Here is a 17,816-nt window from a genome sequence, read left to right as displayed (position 1 = left end):
CAGCACCTGCTTTATGGGGCCGACTGAGAACCTCCACACCACAGAGGCTGGACTTGAAATAGTGCCTGGCAGGTAATGAGAACTGGAGCATTAGCTCATTATTAGGATTTTCATCAGTGAGACTTTGGAGGGTGGTCTGGTGAATGGGGGAAGGTGATGCGGCAAAGGGTTGACCCTTAGTTTCCTGCAAAGAAAAAAAAGTTTCCAGTCCCACCTGTTGATTTGCCTACAGTCCCTTTTTTTTGGATCCTAGAATTTTTACTTGTCTACACCCAAAAGTGTTTCCTTCAGAAACATGTGCCTATTGAAAGCAGGAGGGAGGAACAGACTCAATTTAAAGCTTTTTTTTTTTTTGTCTTTTTGCCTTTTCTAGGGCCGCTCCCTTGGCATACGGAGGTTCCCAGGCTAGGGGTCGAATCAGAGCTGTAGCCACCGGCCTACGCCAGAGCCACAGTAATGTGGGATCTGAGCCGCGTCTGCGACCTACACCACAGCTCACGGCAACGCCGGATCCTTAACCCACTGAGCAAGGCCAGGGATTGAACCCACAACCTCATGGTTCCTAGTTGGATTCGTCAACCACTGAGTCACGGCGGGAACTCCTTAAAGTTTTTAATAACAGGATGAAAATGAACCTAAATCCATTCACGTGACTATTCATGAAAGTCTTCGGACACATGGTTAGTTTGGTTTTCCATCTGTACCACTCTTTCTCTGAGGACTTCATGTACTCCTTTCTTACCCAGTCTTTTGTAGAACTGGCTCATAGCTCGCTCTCTCTTTTTGGGGGTTGGGGAAGGGCTGTGCCCATGGCACACAGAAGTTCCCAGGTCAGGGCTCGAACTCGTGCCACAGCAGTAACCAGAGCCACAACAGTGACAACGCTGGATCCTGAACCCACCGAGCCACCAGGGAACTGCAGAGTCGGCTGCATTCTCGACAGCCTGCACCTGGTTGCGCTGACGGGGTGGACGCTGTAACGAAGTATTTATCGTCATGACTGTCACTGTCCTTACATCATCTACCTTCGGTAAAATGAGCTGAGATGCCCTCCCAGGGAAGAAGGCAGAGAAGAGGGGTTTGCTGGGCACCTAAGAGGCCCTGCCGTGGGAGAGCTAATGGATACTCGTCATTTCACGCTCCCGCGTGACCGGAGGCAAGAGCCCACGTGGAGGCTGTGGAAGTGGAGGCTCAGAGAGAGAAGAGCCTGGCCCAGGGACATGGGAGGGTGGGCTGGAGCCTCAGCATCCTAGAGCACCTTAAGAAAGAGGATGCCGAGGTCTGGGACTACAAGTGAAGGGAGGGACAGCCACATCCAAAACCACACCCAGACGTGAGGGACACTAGCCTGACTCCCCAGTTCCTCCAAACTTCAAAAAAGCTGTAGGGGGCAGAGGTTAAGGGGTTTACTTTGTGTATGCGTGCGTGTTGGGAGAAGGTTATACACGCACCTGAAAGAAAAATCATCGTTATGGAAAAAGGCAAACTGTGTGAGTCTCTTTCTCGCGCCTGACCCACAGCCCCCTGCCCAGAGGTACCGCCCTTCCAGCGGCTGTCCTGCCGCGGGCACGCGAGTTTATCGTCTAAGTCAACAGCATAAGACACACATCCCTTCAACTGTGCTTCACTCGCTCGGCAACCTGCGTCTAAGCAGGTGCCACACCAGTTTATACGGAGTGGCCACACTGCTTGTTGATTTTCATGGCCTTTCTGGAAATTAATGTCCAGTGTCTTTCTCCAGCTGCTGAACAAATGCACTGCAGAAGACCAGCTGGCCATCCAAGTTTCCCAGCTCATACCTTCCCCTCCTCACCTGGGCAGTCCGGCTGTGATGCCTCCTGATAAAGAATCCAGCCAGGCGGGTAAGGCACCCTTCACCTGGAATCTTGCACCATTTCTGACCCATGTTTCAGAATCACTTTCACCCCACCCACCCCACATTTAAGCCCTAGCAATCCACGCGTTGCTTTAATAAAACATACTATTTTTGCTGTTGTTGTTGTTTTTTTAGGGCCGCACCGAAGGCCTATGGACGTCCCCAGGCTAGGAGTCAAATCAGAGCTATACCTGCTGGCCTACACCACAGCCACAGCAATGCCAGATCGGAGCCGCGTCTGTGACCTACACCACAGCTCACAGCAATGCTGGAACCTTAACCCACTGAGCGAGGCCAGGGATCGAACCTGCATCCTCATGCATGCTAGTAGGGTTTGTTACTACTGAGCAACACAGGAACTCTGGTTGCTTTAATGATGAACAGATACAAAATAGGGAGGTGTTTCTGAAGGTCAATGCTGACTCAGACCAATGCAGGTTTTCCAGCTGCCTTCCTTGCCCCGAGCCTGCAAATGGGCCCCAACGTTCTGACTCTATGCAGATCGGAGGTGGTGGGGAGACAGAGATGGGAGGCCTCTTTCCAAACTATGCATCGTTCCAGGCTTGGACTGAGCAGGTGGTAAGTGCAGAGTCTACACAGCTGAATCCCGAATGTCCGGCAGCCCAGTCTCTGGGTCTGCTCCCCAGACCCTGTCCCCGGACCGGGAGGACAGAGACAATGTCTCAGCACCAGTGGGGCCTCCGGGTCTAGCCTAGTACCTGGCTCAGAGGAGGTGTGGAGTAAATATTTGTTGAATGACTGACTGAATGAATAAAAATCGTGAAGGCAGGTAGGAAGTATTTTCATCAGAACGGCCTTGTGACATCAGGAGTTTTTCAATCCATGTTTGGGCAAGACGCTCAGGCTCTCTGACTCTAGATTTCTGAAACTGACTCAGGCGCTGGCAGCAGGAATGTGACCCCAGGAGGATGCTGGCTCGTGAAAGACCTGGTGCAGCAAGCAAAAGAAGCACCAGAACCAAGCCCCCAGAGCCTGGCAAGTCAAGGAATTGGTCCAGGGCCACACGGCTGCTTCGGTGGAAGAGGCAACATTCAAAGCTCATCCTGTGAGTCTCCAGCGCCCTTGCTGGTTTCTTCAGTTATTAATAGCCCTTACTGTGACGTCATGAAATGGTGTGTTTGTGTGTCACGTGCTCTTCAAGGACAAAGACGGAAGCCCATTCATCAACGTGGTCCCAGGACTTGGCACGGGGCCTGGCCCAGACCTGGTTAATAAATATTTGCTCACTGAATGGTAGCTAAGGGCTGGCTTCCCACGCTCACGCCTTTCCTCTTGTGCAAGGGAACTTGCCCTCTCGCACACTCTCGTTGAGACGGCAAATCCGACCATGTCCCCAGAGGGCCATGTGGCAGTACCTTGCCCTCTGACCCAGTCATTCCTCTTCTAGGAGAGTTACCTTACAGACCTAACCATACAAGGATACAAAAACACACGGACCAGGATGTCTGTAATAGCAATAAGCCGGAATGGGCACGCCTACCCTCAGGAGGCTGGTTGCATCAACCAGGGGTCAGGCAGATCATGGAACACGACACAGCTGGAGAAGAACCTGGTGGCCATTTACGTGCCGGTAGGAAAGGCGTGTGGGACATGCATGCTCCCATCTGCGCTTATAGCGACGACACAGGTATTTCAAAGCCAGAGTATATTTCTAAAAAACTGAACACAGACCTGATGGTTAAACATGCTTGAGGAGAGAGAAACTGCAGAGCCTGCAACGAAGCTGGTGGCAGGAAGGGGACAGGAAGCCTTACTGGAGTTTTTGTGACCAGGTTCATAAACTAGGCGACTAGCCAGACCAACAAGCCCCTTTCCTCTCATGTCCCCTGAATGTCATTTCCGTGGGGACCAAGACACACAGCGTCACAGCCTCTGCAGTCACAGACCCTCGCAGGCTGCCGGCTCCGGGAAGGCAGTGGTAAGGAGAGCTACATGGTCCAAGCTCTGAGGGGTTGGCACATAACCTACACAGCCATGACCCTTCCCCCACCGCTCCCCACCGCTTTTTAGGGCTGAACCTGCAGCATGTGGAAGTTCCCAGTCTAGGGGTTGAGTCGGAGCTGTAGTTGCCGGCTTATACCACAGACACAGCCATGTCAACACCAGACCTGAGCCACATCTGTGACTTACACCACAGCTCATGGCAACGCCGAATCCTTAACCCACTGAGCAGGGCCAGGGATCGAACTCGCATCCTCATGGATACTAGTCGGGTTTGTAACCTGCTGAGTCGCAACAACAACTGCAATTTAATCCCCAGATCAGAAAACTGAGGCTCAAGAGTTCTTGCCATGGCACAAAGGGATCAGCAGCGTCTTGGGAGTGCTTGGGGTGCAAGTTCAGTCCCAAGTTTGATCCCTAGCCGGGCACAGTGGGTTAAGGATCCGGTGTTGCTGTAGCTTGGGTAGTGACTGCCACTTGGATCTGATCCCTGGCCTGGGAATTCCATATGCCACGGGACGGCCAAAAAAGAAAGAAAAGAAATGAAAACTGAGGTTCAGAGAACTGACATGACTTGCCCAAGGTCACCCAGCTGCCAACAGGAGAAGGAACCTAGCTCTGGCCAACCCGAAGCCCGGCAGGTGACAAATCCTGCTGCCTGGCTGCTCTGTTCCCTCCTCCAAGGATGTGGAGATCCAGGCTCAGGATGGCACCTGCCTGAGCTGAGCTGGAGAGAGGGAGAGCTGGGCAGGCCCTGGGAGGAGCAGTGGGTTCCAATCTGACTGTCCTGCTTGGGGAAGTCTGCAGGGGAGGGTCCCTCTCCTGCACCAAGCACTGGAGCAGCTAGGGGGTGCAGGGACGCCCACCTTCTGTGAAACTTCAGACATGCCACTTCACCTCTCTGAGTCCATTTTCTCATCTGGGAAATTCCGGTAGAGCATTCTTTTTGGTTTGTTTTTATGCTTTTTTTTAAAATGAACATTATTGTGGAATAATAATAGACGCAAAGACAGTACTGCAAGTTCCTGTCCCCCTTCGCCCAGCTTCCCCTAATATTAACAGCTTACACAACCCCACTGTTTGTCAAAATGAAGAAATTAACAGTGTACAATACTGTCGTGGGGTTTTTTTGTTTGTTTTTTGGGTTTTTTTTTGTCTTTCTGCCCTTTTCTTGGGCCACTCCCGTGACAGAGGGAGGTTCCCAGGCTAGGGGTCTAATTGGAGCTGTAGCCACCAGCCTATGCCACAACCATGGCAATGCCAGATCCGAGCCACGTCTGTGACCTGGGCAGGTCTGGCTCAGGGCAACACTGGATCCTTAACCCACTGAGCAGGGCCAGGGATTGCACCCGCAACCTCATGGTTCTTAGTCAGATTCGTTAACCACTGAGCCATGATGGGAACGCCTGTACAACACTGTTAACTAAGCTACAGACTCCTTAGACCACGCGTCTCCCCCGCTGGTGCGGGCTTTCTGTCCCAGGACCTGACTCGGGATCCCATTTTGCATTTAGTCCTTGTGTCCTTGATCTTGAATCTGCAACAGTTCCCCAGTCATTTCGTGGTTTTCAGGGCCTTGTCACTTTCGAAGCAGACTGGCCAGGTGTCCCGTAGAGTGTCCCCCAGGTGGGGGACGTCTGGTGCTTTCTCATGATTCGTCTGGGTTGTGGTTTCAGGGGAAGAGTCCCAGGAGGTGAGGTGACCTTCCCATCACGTCCCACTGGGGGCCTGTGACATCCACGTGACCTCTCCCTCACTGGCTGATGCTAACTAACCTTTGCTCCTCAGTGAAGGGGCCGCCTCCGGATGCCTCCACCCTACAGTTATCCTTTCCTTCCCATCATCTCCTCTTTAATGGCAAGTCACAAGCCTGCAGTGCAGGAGAGGAGAGTCGAAATATCTTCTTATGTATATTTTGGAATTCCTCTAGTGAGACGATTCCCCCTTTCTCCACCATTTAGATCAGAGAAGGAATGTTTTCTTCCTTCTCTGGCTTAGAAGCCAATGACGCCATCATTCACTGTGTTACTCCAAGTGCCCCAGCTGGCCTTTGTCCTCTTTCGTGCTGGCTCCCGAGTCCTGCTGACGTGCCCTCATCCCTTGTGTTCCCCTCGGCACTTTTTTGTTGTCTGGCACAAGGTGTCCCAGGCTCACGTTGTTCACGTCCTGCCCCAGCCCTGCAATCTGCCACTTCCCCAAGGAGCCCTGTGTCCTTTTAGTGGAGACTGGTGAACAGAAACTGAAATCTGCCTGAGACGGTTCTTTTGGAAAACGGATAGAAACATCCTTATGTCAAAAACTCCAAAAGTCTAAAAGGCATGAAGAGAAAATTAAGTTGAAGCGGTCGGGGCTCTCCAACCCCAGAGCCTGTCGCCCTTCCTGGAGGCAGCTCCTCGCCATGATTCCTGGTGTCTCCTTCTGGAGACAGGTGATGCCCACCCCTCGCAGGGTTGCAGTGGGGGCAGAGATGAGCTGAGGAACGAGATGCAGGGCCTGGCTCGATGCCCCTCATGTCTCCCCTCTGTCCCACCCCGCCCAGCATTTCTGCAGAGGGAGGGCACACACGGGAATGGGGGCTGGGAGGGGGTCGGGGGCAGCAGCAAGAGGGGGGGCTACTCACTAATGGCCCCAGTGTATGTCGGCTGCGTGAGGTCCTTGGGCACCTTCCTGTAGATGTCAAACCTGCAGAGAGCAAAGGGGACAGGGGTGAGGCGCGCACAGGAGGCAGGGGTCAGGCAGTGGGGGCAATGATGCTGGCTGATGGGCCACATGGGTCAGCGGCTGCCCTGCTCCCCAGAACCGGCTCCTCCAAGAGGCCTGGAGGCCGCCCCCTCCCCCACCTCACCGGGTCCCCCCACCTCCCTCAAGGCGCGTCCTCACAACGTGTCGCCACCTGAGACAGGTGGCCCAGACCCCTGAGGTCATGGGTCTGGGTTGGTCCTGCCCCCATGAGAATGTAACCTTCATGAGGGCAGCGACCTCATTAGGTTTTGCCCCCTGCCATGTCCCCAGCCCCTGGCCTGGGCTTGGTACACAGTAGGTGCTCAAAAAGCCTGAGGGGAATGAACTGAACCCGAGTGTCGGCTTTCTCTGACGCTGAAGGGAACAGGGAAACGCAGTCTTTCCTGAGTTCTCTGATGACGCTGCATTCTCGCCTGGCGTCACCTCTCCGCCCCCTCTTCCCTTTCCTGCCTCCACCTCCTCCTCTGATTCCAGTCCCCGCTCCCAGCTCCCGATTCTTGTTCCACCCAGACACAGGCAGATGCCTTTCTTTCCTGTGGATCCCCCCGGAGCAGACAGGGGTGGGGTGGGGTGGGTGGTGCTGGGATGTGGGGGAAGAATTTGGGGTTTCGGAGTCAGGCAGACACGGGTGTAATTCTGGCCAGCTGTTTTAAGAGTGAAGGCCCTCGAATCAGACTGCCTGCCCCAGGTTCACATCTTGGCTGGCCTTCTTCCTCGCTGTGTGACTTTAGGCAAGTGACTTCACCTCTCTGAGCCTGTTTCCTTTGTTGTAAAAATGGGGCTGCTGTTATGAGGCCGTGCCAGGCCACTGAGAGGAGGAAGGGAAATAAAAAAGTCTGTGGAGGGTGTGACACAGTGTCCCCAGGGAGGCTCTCTAGGCTCTTGGCTTCCTCCCCTTCACTTGAACCTGAGCAGGCAGTTCTATGGAAAAAGTCCGCACGGCATTCCCAGCTCCACGGTAGAGGCTGCTGATGGGGTAAAGGGCTGGCTGATGGTTCCTCTTGGGTGATTGGGAAACAATATCACTGCCCTGCTCACCCAAATGCAAGGACTTGCAAAGCTTGCCTAAGATCTGATACTTGACTCCTCTGCGCTCTAATTACACATGAAACGTGCTTGGTTTCCCAAAACCTCAGGGGAGAAAAAATTCCTGTGAGCAGCGAGGTAAAAGGTACTGCTTTCTCTCCTTCCGTCTCGGCTACTGTGCTTAGGCTCCGAAGGGCATGGAAAACTGAGCGTGCGGTCGGGACAGGAGGGGAGCTCACATTACTTACGCCCCCCCCCCTTCTTGCTTTTTAGGGCCACACCTGTGCCCTAAATTGGAGCTACAGCTGCCAGCCCACAGCCACAGCCATGCAGGATCCGAGCCGCTTCGATCTACACCACAGCTCACGGCAACCCCGGATCCTTAACCTGCTGAGCAAGGCCAAGGATCGAACCCACAACCCCATGGTTCCTAGTCGGATTCGTTTCTGCTGCACCACGATGGGAACTCCCCCTCCCCCCCACGATGGGAACTCTCCCCACCCCAAGTTCTAACGCTGCCCCCATTAGCTGTGAGAGGCACGTGAGAGGCAAGAGCACATACTGTGAAGTCAGACTGCCTGGGCTCAAAGGTGACCTCACTACTGTGTCGTGACCTTGGGCACAACATTGAGCCTCTCTGTGCCTCAGTTCCTCTACCCGCCAAATGGGGCAAGAGTAGTAACTATCTCCTAGCATAGGGATTAGGACCAAATGACTTTGTGAACGTAAAGCGCTTAGAACCCTGCCTGGCACCCAAAAGTGGTTTAGGAGTATTTGGTGTTACTCCGATTAATGTTCATTTGGCTACCAATTACGAGCACCTACAACGCACTAGTCCTCTTTGAGGTACTAGGGACATGGAGACGAAATCAGCCCTCGGGCCCGTGAGCCTGTAATTCAGCAGCAGAGCCAAAGAAGCAAACGAGAGAATGCGGTCGTGCTCCTCGAGAGGCAGAGGAATCCGGAAAGGGGACAGGGGCGATCCTGAAGCTTCCTGCAAGGGGTCCTCTCCGAAGCGAGCAGGAGGACGGGAGGGAGGGGAGGTACAGGCCAAGATTGGTCCAGGTAGGGAGAACAGCCAAAGCAGAGGCCAGGAGGATGGTGGAGCCTGGCAGGCTGAGGGGCTGGGTACCTGCCTGTAGTGCTGCGATGAGAATGGAGGGAGAGAGGCTTACAAGCCAGCTCCCGCGTCCAGTTAATACCGGGTCACCCTCCTGGGCCCACAGACAGAAACTGGGCCTCATGGGTTAAAAAACAGATGAGCCACCATCTCAAGTTTTAGGAGTTTCCTGGTGGCACAGTGGGTTAAAGATCCAGTGCTGTCATTGCTGTGGCTTGGGTCGCTGCTGTGGTGCAGGTTCGATCCCTGGCCCAGGAAATTCCGCATCCCATGGGCGTGGCCCAATCCCCCACCCCACCTGGGAGTTTTATGGGAAGTTAGAGGCCACTCAGAGTAAGGAGGTGGGGGCAGCCTAGAGCAGTGCGACAAGGGTGAGGAAGGGATGGGAGATTGTTACACACAGGGAAGCTGAGCAAGTGTGGAAATACAGTCAGGACAGCGGGGGGCCAGGTGGCTCACTGTCGGGGAAGGGACATACACGTAGACAGAGATGCAGACTTAAACCCTGTGGTGTCAGGGTGGAAATGAAGGTATTGCTATGGAGTCCTGGTTTTCAACATACACAAGTAAAGAAACATCCGTGTGTGTGTGTGTGTGTGTGTGTGTGTGTGTGTGTGTGTGTATCCACATCATATCCGCATTTCTTTCGTAGCTCATTCTGGAGAGAAGGGGCAGAAACAGTGACAGTCCGATAACAATGAGCACATCTGCCTCCCGAACCTTGGCTCCCAAATCTCATTCTTTACTCAAAGGAATCCGTTCCTTGGAGAAATGGCTGATTTCAGGGCTGGGCAGGGACCATACAAGATGAACTTGGAGTATCTTCTTATGTCAGAAGGCAAGAAAGAATGATGGGACATATCAAAAGGACAAGAAGCCAGCTTACAGGGGCTCCCACCGGCTGAAGAAGGGACAATGTCAGCATTTAAATCAATACTCATAGTAATAGATTATAACCTATGAGATAAAACGGGAAGCCACAAATCTACATACATGTAAATAAAGAAATGAATAAATCAAAAAGTCTGATGAGGAAGAGGCCAGTTCCCTGCTTTCAAAATACTTCCCCCCCAAAATCTTTACTCATTATAAAGGGAAAAAGAGTAACTGCACAGAGAAGAAACTTGGCAGACATCATCTTGATCAAGTGATCGCAGTGAGGGTCACCAGTCAGGAGAAACGTCATGTCCCTCCTGATAAGACGTACTGGGGAGGGCCCCCCAGCACTCCTCTGGGGAACTTGCTCAAAATGTACAACCTCAGCTGAGTTATGAGAAATTCAAACACATCCAAACCGAGGGTCATGCTGCAAAATGACCGGCCAGCATTTCTCAAAAGTGTCAAGGACACAAAGGCAAGTAAAGACCTTGGAACTGACAGGGATCTGCTGGGCAGCACAGGGAACCCTACCTGATCCTCTGTGATCATCGCTATGGGAAAAGAATCTGGAAAATGTATGGATGCGTATGCGTATATGGAAAACTGAATCACCGCTATACAGCAGAAATTATCACAGCATTGTACATTAATGTACTTCCATAAAACTTTAAAAAATGGAAGAAAAAAAAAAAAAGACCAAGGAACTGTCAGAGATTGGAGGAGACTAAAGAGATGCGACACCTAAATCCCGCAGGAGGTCCTGGATCAGAAAAAGGACATCGGTGGGACAATGGATGGAATCGGACTAAGATCTGTAGATGGGTTAATAGTCCTGTAAAGTGTTCTTTTCCTGGTTTTGAAAATGGTTATACAAGAGGTTATACAAGAGGTTAACATTGAAGGAAGCATGTGGGAAGTCTTCATATTATTTTGGCAATTCTTTGGCAAGTCTGTAATTATTTCAAAATGAAATGTTAAAATTTAAAAAAAAAACCCACCCAGCTCACTTTCTTCACACATGCTTGATCCCTGTAGGCATCTAAGTTTGAGATGCGGGTCTAACAAATATTGGCCGAATATGCTGGGTGTCAGGCAGAGTATGTCCTTGTTGGAGGGGAGAGGGGAGAGGAAGGCTGAGTGGACAAAGGTCTAGGAGAGGAGGCAAGACTTGAACCCAACTGTAGGAGGCAACGGCACTCCCAGAAGGCAAGCGCTCTGGAAGGAGTGAATGATGCAAAACCAGGATCACCGCCATCACATGCTGGGCATGTTCCCATGTGTATTTGTACTAAATTCTCACAGTGACTCTGGCAGATATTGATATCCTGTTTTTCCAGGAAGAAGACTACAGCTCAGTCATAAGCAACTTGCTCTCAGTTACCAAGTCAGTGATTAAGCTGGGACTCAAACCCACATCTGGGTGCACAGACCATGATCCTTCCACTGCCCTGTACTTGTAGGAAGCAGTTTAGAGCTCATTTAATCATTATTTATTGTACAGCCGCACCTGCAGCATATGGAAGCTCCCGGGCCAGGGACTGAATCTGAGCCACAACTGTGACCTACCCCACAGCTGCTGCAGTGCCGATCCTTTAACCCACTGCGTGGGCTGAGGATCAAACCCACACCTCCGCAGCAACCAAAGCCACTGCAGCCAGATTCTTTTTTTTTTTTTAGGGCCACACTGGTGGCATATGGAGGTTCCCAGGCTAGGAGTCGAATTGGAGCTATAGCTGCCAGCCTACACCACAGCCACAGCAAGTGGGATCCGACCTGCATCTGCGACCTACACCACAGCTCACGGCAACGCTGGATCCTTAACTCACTGAGTGATTCCAGGGATCAAACCAGCAACCTCATGGTTCCTAGTCGGATTCGTTTCCACTGCGCATGACAGGAACTCCTGCAGTCAGATTCTGAACCCATTGAGCCACGGCAGGACCTCCCGGAGCTTATTTATTGGTATGTTAACATCTCAAGGTTTTGCTTATTTGCTTTTCCAAGGATGCTGCCCCCAAGCAGGGAGGCTCTCTTGGAAAACAGGAACCAGTTCAAAACACATTCATTCATTCAGTAGGTATTTACCAAGTTCCTACTAGCAGTGCATTAGATGGTGGGAAAATGAAAATGGCCAAGGTAGACGGGGCCCCCACCCCGATGAAACTGTCGGTGTGGCAATGCTATTGGCTCCTTGGGAAGGCCACCTAAACAGAATGTTCTCTGATCATGATCTTATTCCCACACCACAAATCCGGGACTGGGGAGTGGGAGGGGGAGGACAAAGGGAGAGCTGAAAAAGACCCTGGGTTCAGAGCTGACCACAAGCTGCATGAGTCAGCAGTGAATGTCACTAAGAAAATGGGCCACCAGGAGGCTGGTGAGAACCTAGGCATGTGACAGACCAGGAAGTGAGCCGTCCTCTCTGGCTCACATTAGTCAGTCCCTCCCTGCGGGGATGTGGTAATGCCATTAGCTGTGGCCACCACTGCTAAGAGAATGTGGAGAAAAGGCTAAGGAGAAAGGGGGAAGGCTCGTGCCAGGCCCTTGACCGCCATGCTCTCATCCAAGTCTCTTGGCCAACCTGGGAGTGAAGGGTTGTCATACCATTTTACAGATGAGGCTCGGCTAAGCTCACACACCTAAAGTGCCATGGCAGGGATCTGAATCCAGGCTAATTTACATTCCTTTTGCTTTTCCCGACAATGTGGGGACATACCAGGACCCTGTGGGTGGAAAATACTTCTTAGGAAGAAAGGTTAGGAATTCCTGTTGTGGCTCAGCGGTTAACGAATCCGACTAGGAACCATGAGGTTGCAGGTTTGATCCCTGGCCTTGCCCAGTGGGTTAAGGATCCGGTGTTGCCATGAGCTGTGGTGTAGGTCGAAGACGCAGCTCAGATCCTGCATTGCTGTGGCTCTGGCGGAGGCTGGAGGCTACAGCTCTGATTAGACCCCCAGCCTGGGAACCTCCATATGCTGAGGGAGCGGCCCTAGAAAAGACAAAAAACAAAAAACAAAAAAAAGAGAGAGAGAAAGTTTAAAGAACTGAAATTGGTTAGCCTCCAACAGAGAAAGCTAAAGGATGGATTCTTTAGTGTTTGTCAAAAATTGTTCTTTCCCTGCCCTCCCACTAGACTACGAGTCTCTCAGTGGCAGGACCTGGGCATCCAGCCTGCCCAGCCCTGCACAATCCAGGCCTGCAGGGAAGTGATCCGAATGAATGAGTTAATGAATGAGTCTACACAAACATAAGGCCCAGCAGCTGGCCCTAAAAATAAGACAAAGACGAAATGGAGGGTGGGGAAGCTGGGTGATGGGTCCTTGGGGCTTCCTCATACTGTTCTACTTTTACAGATATGTAGAAATTTTCACTTAAAAAAAGGCAAAATGGGCTAAAATGAAAGCAAGAGAGCAATCAAGTGGACTTAAAAGACTGAGCTAGGAGTTCACGTCGTGGCGCAGCAGAAATGAATCTGACCAAGAACCACGAGGTTGTGGGTTCGATCCCTGGCCTTGCTCAGTGAGTTATGGATTCGGCGTTGCTGTGGCTGTGGTGTAGGCAGGCAGCTGTAGCTCCAATTAGATCTCTAGCCTGGAAATCTCCATATGCTGCGGGTGCGGCCCTGAAAAGCAAAAAAAAAGAAAAAGAAAAAGAAAAAAGAAAAAAAAGACTGAGCTGGATGTCAGGAGAATGGGAGCAGTGCCTGGAGCCAGGTGGATCAGAGGTCCCATCACCTGCTGGGACAGGACCCAAATATGGAGACCCCAGGGGGCCTCCTGCCTTCACCACGCTCCGCTGGCGGGTCTAGAAGATACTCTGAGATCACTGCATCTAACGCATTCATTTTACGGAAGAGAAAACAGAAGCCCCTGAGAAGGAGTGACTTGCCCAATTCAAAGCATAATTAAACTCAGAGTATTTAAAACAAAAACAAGCCAATAAAAAGCTTGTGAAATCCTTGTTATCTCATGCTCTTGAAATGTCACATGCTAGTGGCTTTCAAGCAGGTGCGATTTTGCCCCCCAGGGGCCATGTAGCAATGTCTGGAGATATTTTTGGTTGTCACCCCAGGGAGTGGGTGGTACCCAGCCAGTTGAAGCCCCAGGATGCTAATGAATCCTACAATTCAAATGCTATTGGCACCAGACGGCTCCCCACCACAAAGGATTACCGGCCCCAAATGTCCATGGCGCTAAAGTTGAGAAAGCCTGTTGTAAGCAGAGCAAAGCCTCCCACGTGGGAAGCTCACTCTTCCCATAGAGCCTGTGTTCTCTCCACAGAGAAGCCTCCTTTGAACTCTGCTCTGGACGGTGGCAATCCTGGCCATGGCTTTGATCACCCCACAGAGACCAGGAACCTGAGTCTTTCCTTGTCCTTTCCCTGCTCTGCTTGAGCGGGCACACTTGTCAAGAAGCGGCAAAGGAGCCCACAGGGAAAAAATGAAGTCTGGCTGGACTTGCGACTTCGAATAAAGGGGTGGTAAGAACAAGCGTCACTTCTGAATCAAAAAGCTGCCGGATCCATGCTTCTCACTACATTACACCTTAGGATCAAGCAAATTCCTTGGGATGAAACATATGTCGGGGTTCCCATATGCTGGCTCATCAGTAATGAACCCGACTAGCATCCACGAGGATGCGGGTTTGATCCCTGGCCTCGCTCTGTGGGTTAAGGATCTGGCGTTGCCCTGAGCTGTGGTATAGGTCGAAGACACAGCTTGGATCTTGTGTTGTTGTGGCTGTGGGGTAGGCTGGCAGCTGTAGCCCTGATTTGACCCGTAGCCTGGGAACCTCCATGTGCTGCAGGTGTAGCCCTAAAAAGACAAACAAACAAACAAAAAAACATATGTCAACCTCAGTACTAAAAGTTGTTGAGACCATAGGATGTAATTAACAGAAATTTGCTCTTTAGGCCACATGTAGCCTACAGAGCGAAGGACACCACATAACCTCACCCAAAATAAACACGCGTCAGTCTCCTCCAGCTCCCAAGCAAGGAAACTGCCACTGGAAATCTCTGACTAATGGATTTCTTCTGTAATTTCTTTTCATAGCACGATGCCTCAGCTCTGCTATTTTAACTTTTGCTGCCTGGGACCTCACTTCTCCCCGGCTCCTCAAGATGAATCTCAGATCGCCTTGCGGTTCGCCATAGGTGGGCGGCCACCAAGCCAGGTGCTCGTGATGTCACTGTTTCCAGGACCTAATGAAATTAGACGCCATTTAGGAGCAAGTCATTGGAAGCAGTGGGTCATTCGTCCCAAAAATAGGCAGCAAGGCTTTTAGCTGGTTCTTTGGCCTGGTCACCCCTGGCCTCCAGCCTGTCAGAGCCCTCGGTGCCTCACTCAGGGAGGTGGGTGAAAAACAGGCTTGTTGGTTCGCTTATCAGCCCCTCCACCTGACTGAGAACCCCTGGTGTGTGTGCACACACGCAGGCGTGTTCAAGGGCCCCAGAGCCGGCATGGCCGGTAGAGAACCGTGCAAGCCCCAGTTCCGACGAGCCCAGAATCGCTCTCACCCCAAAGCCTGTCCTTGACATTCAAGCTACTATTCTGAGTTCACATACCACTCCTCCTTCTGTCAAAAGGGAGGGAAAAAAGTCTGTCTCCAGCCCAGACAGAGGGGCTCAGAAGGGAGAAGAAGAAGAAGAAGAGCAATCGCAGCCATGCTGCTGCTGCCCCCATGGTGAGGGATCCCCAGGAACCCGGCCTTGGACTTGGACTGTGTTTTCATCAGCTCAGTGCCTTCGTACCACCTTCTTCAGCAGATACCAGCATCCTTTCCATCACACTTGCCCAAGATCTAGGGTTCGAAGTCCTGCAGCCTGGCCTCAGGACCTCTGCCCTGTCCACTGTGCCCCATGCCTGCCTGGCACTGGGAGAACGGCCGGGAGCGGCGGAGTAGCGGCGGGTATCTGCGGGGGCGCTGGGTGATGGACGATCCTCTGTGGACACAATCCTAACACACACACAGTCCTCGCCCTCTGGCCCATGCCCTGTGGCTCTGCCCCTGAATCTGGGTGCCCATGTGGAGGTCTCTTATCTACAAGGTGACCTCCCAGCTCCAATTGCCTCCACCTGTGACCTCTGCCACCTGAGGCGTCCAGTCTGACCACAAAGCCCTGGCCCCTCCCCTGCCCTCCTTCCCACAGAAGCCACTCAGTCTGGCCAAAGAGGACGAGGAGTAAATGTGACTGCTGAGCTTCTAGAAGGTCCCTCTTAAGGCCGCCTCCCCCACCTCCCTGGGCCCTGGGGACACACACATTCCTGGCCCAGCTCCTAGACGACTGCAGGGTCTTACCCTCCTGCTGGGCGGGGACGGTCAGATTTGTTCTTGAATCTCCTGTGAGTCGTGCAGGGCTTGGCCCATTAATGGCATTCAGTGAATTCCAGGTGAAAATATAACATGACGCACACACGGGACTATCCACCGCTGTAGCAGCTGTAATAGCAAACAGCTGGAGACCATCCAAGGATACCAGCTAAGAAATACAGACCATCCATAAAGTGGAGGATGATGCAGCTATAAAGAGCAATGAGGAAGGTCTCTACAGAGTATGAGAAAAAAAGCAAACTGCGGAACACTGCCTTCTGTTCAATTTTATGAGCGAGGGAGGGGGCGGGGGGTGATAAAAATAAATCTACATCCTTGTTTATATTTTTAAAAAGAAACAATAGAAGGTGTAACCAAAACTAACACAAATGGTCACTTCCATTATTCTTAAGAGATGCATAAAAATATGAAGTATCAGGGATACATTTGACAAAAGAAGTACAGGACCCATATACTGAAAACTATATATTATTGCCAAAGGATATTAAAGAAGAACCGAGTAAAAAGAGAAATATACTGTATTACCGGGTCAGAAGACTCCAAATTATTAAGATGGCATCTCTCCCCAAATTTATCTGTAGATTCAATTCATTTCCAATCAAAACTCCAGCAGGCATTTTTGCAGAATGGGGCGAGCTGATTCTAAGATTCACATGGAAATGCACCGGACTGAGAATGGCCAAAACAACTTTGAAAAAGAACAAAGTGGGATCTGACTTCAAGATTTACTATAAACCTTCTAGAAGAAAACACAGGAGAAAAATCTTTGTGATCTTAGGTTAGGTAGAGGCTTTTTAGACAAGACACCAAAAGCATGGTCCATTAAAACACCCCTCCCCCCAATAAAATTAGGCTTCATCAAGACAAAAAACATCTACTCTTCAAAAGGCTTAAAAGAAAGCAAAGACAACCACAGACCGGGAAAAATAGATGGGAACCACATGTCTCCTAAAGGATTTATATTTAATGTAAAGAACTCTCAAAACTCAGCAATAAGAAAACAAATAACCCATTAAAAATGGGCAAAAGATACGAACAGATATTTTGCCAAAGATTTACCAATGGTGAATAACCACATGAAATGATGCTCATATCAGAGTCATTGGGAAACGCAAATTAAAACCACAAAGAGATACTACTCTACACCTATCAGAATGGCTGAAATTATGACTGGTCCTACCAAGCGTTGGTGAGGATATGGAGAAACTGGGACTCTTAGATGTTGCTGGTGGAATGTAAAGTAGTTACAACCATTAGGGAATAGAGTTTGGCGGTTTCTGAAAATGTTAAATATACCTTTCCCATATGATCCAGCCATTCCACTCCTAGGCATTTACCCAAGAGACAGGAAAATATATTCCCAAACAAAGACATGCATACGAATATTCAAGGAAGCTTGATTTGTCATAGCCACAGACTAGAAACAACCCAATATCCGTCCACAGGCAAATGGATAGATGAATTATGGTACAGCTGCACATGGAAGATCACTCAGCAATAAAAAGCAATGAGGTATTGACATAAGCAGCGTCATGGATGATTCTCAAAATAATTACGCTGAATGAAAGCCAAACTAGGATACATTCTGTATGATTTCACCTCCATACAACTGGAGAGAGCATAAGCTCACCTACAGTGACAGCAGATCACTGGCTGCCCAGGGAGGAAAGAAGGGAGAGCCTCATTCACTCCCTTGTGATGATGGTTGCATGAGTGTATACACAGGTCAAATTTCTCAAACTGTACACTTCAAGTATGTGAGGTTTACTGTATGTCAATTATACCTCAAATAAACCTGTTGGTAAAAAAAACTTCTTCATGATAGCTGTGATTGAAACACATCAAATATATTAAGCAATTCATGAGTTCATAATGATAC

At 50.7% G+C, this 17,816-nt stretch overlaps 1 protein-coding gene across 1 annotated transcript in view; it reads right to left on the bottom strand.

The window, feature by feature from the left end:
• Positions 1-15,067, bottom strand: part of ERGIC1 (endoplasmic reticulum-golgi intermediate compartment 1) — a 74,006-nt gene extending 58,939 nt beyond the window's left edge. Inside the window, exons 1-3 of the mRNA XM_047799217.1 lie at positions 15,036-15,067; positions 14,560-14,673; positions 6,459-6,520 (exon numbers count right to left, since the gene is read on the bottom strand). Of these exons, the coding sequence (XP_047655173.1) occupies positions 6,459-6,520; positions 14,560-14,673; positions 15,036-15,067 (208 nt within the window). The remainder of the gene's footprint in view (positions 1-6,458; positions 6,521-14,559; positions 14,674-15,035) is intronic.
• Between the last annotated feature and the right edge of the window lie 2,749 nt (positions 15,068-17,816).

The sequence above is a fragment of the Phacochoerus africanus genome, chromosome 1, assembly GCF_016906955.1.
Source record: "Phacochoerus africanus isolate WHEZ1 chromosome 1, ROS_Pafr_v1, whole genome shotgun sequence".
Taxonomy (NCBI): Eukaryota; Metazoa; Chordata; class Mammalia; order Artiodactyla; family Suidae; genus Phacochoerus; species Phacochoerus africanus.
This window is presented reverse-complemented; position numbering and strand designations above follow the sequence as displayed.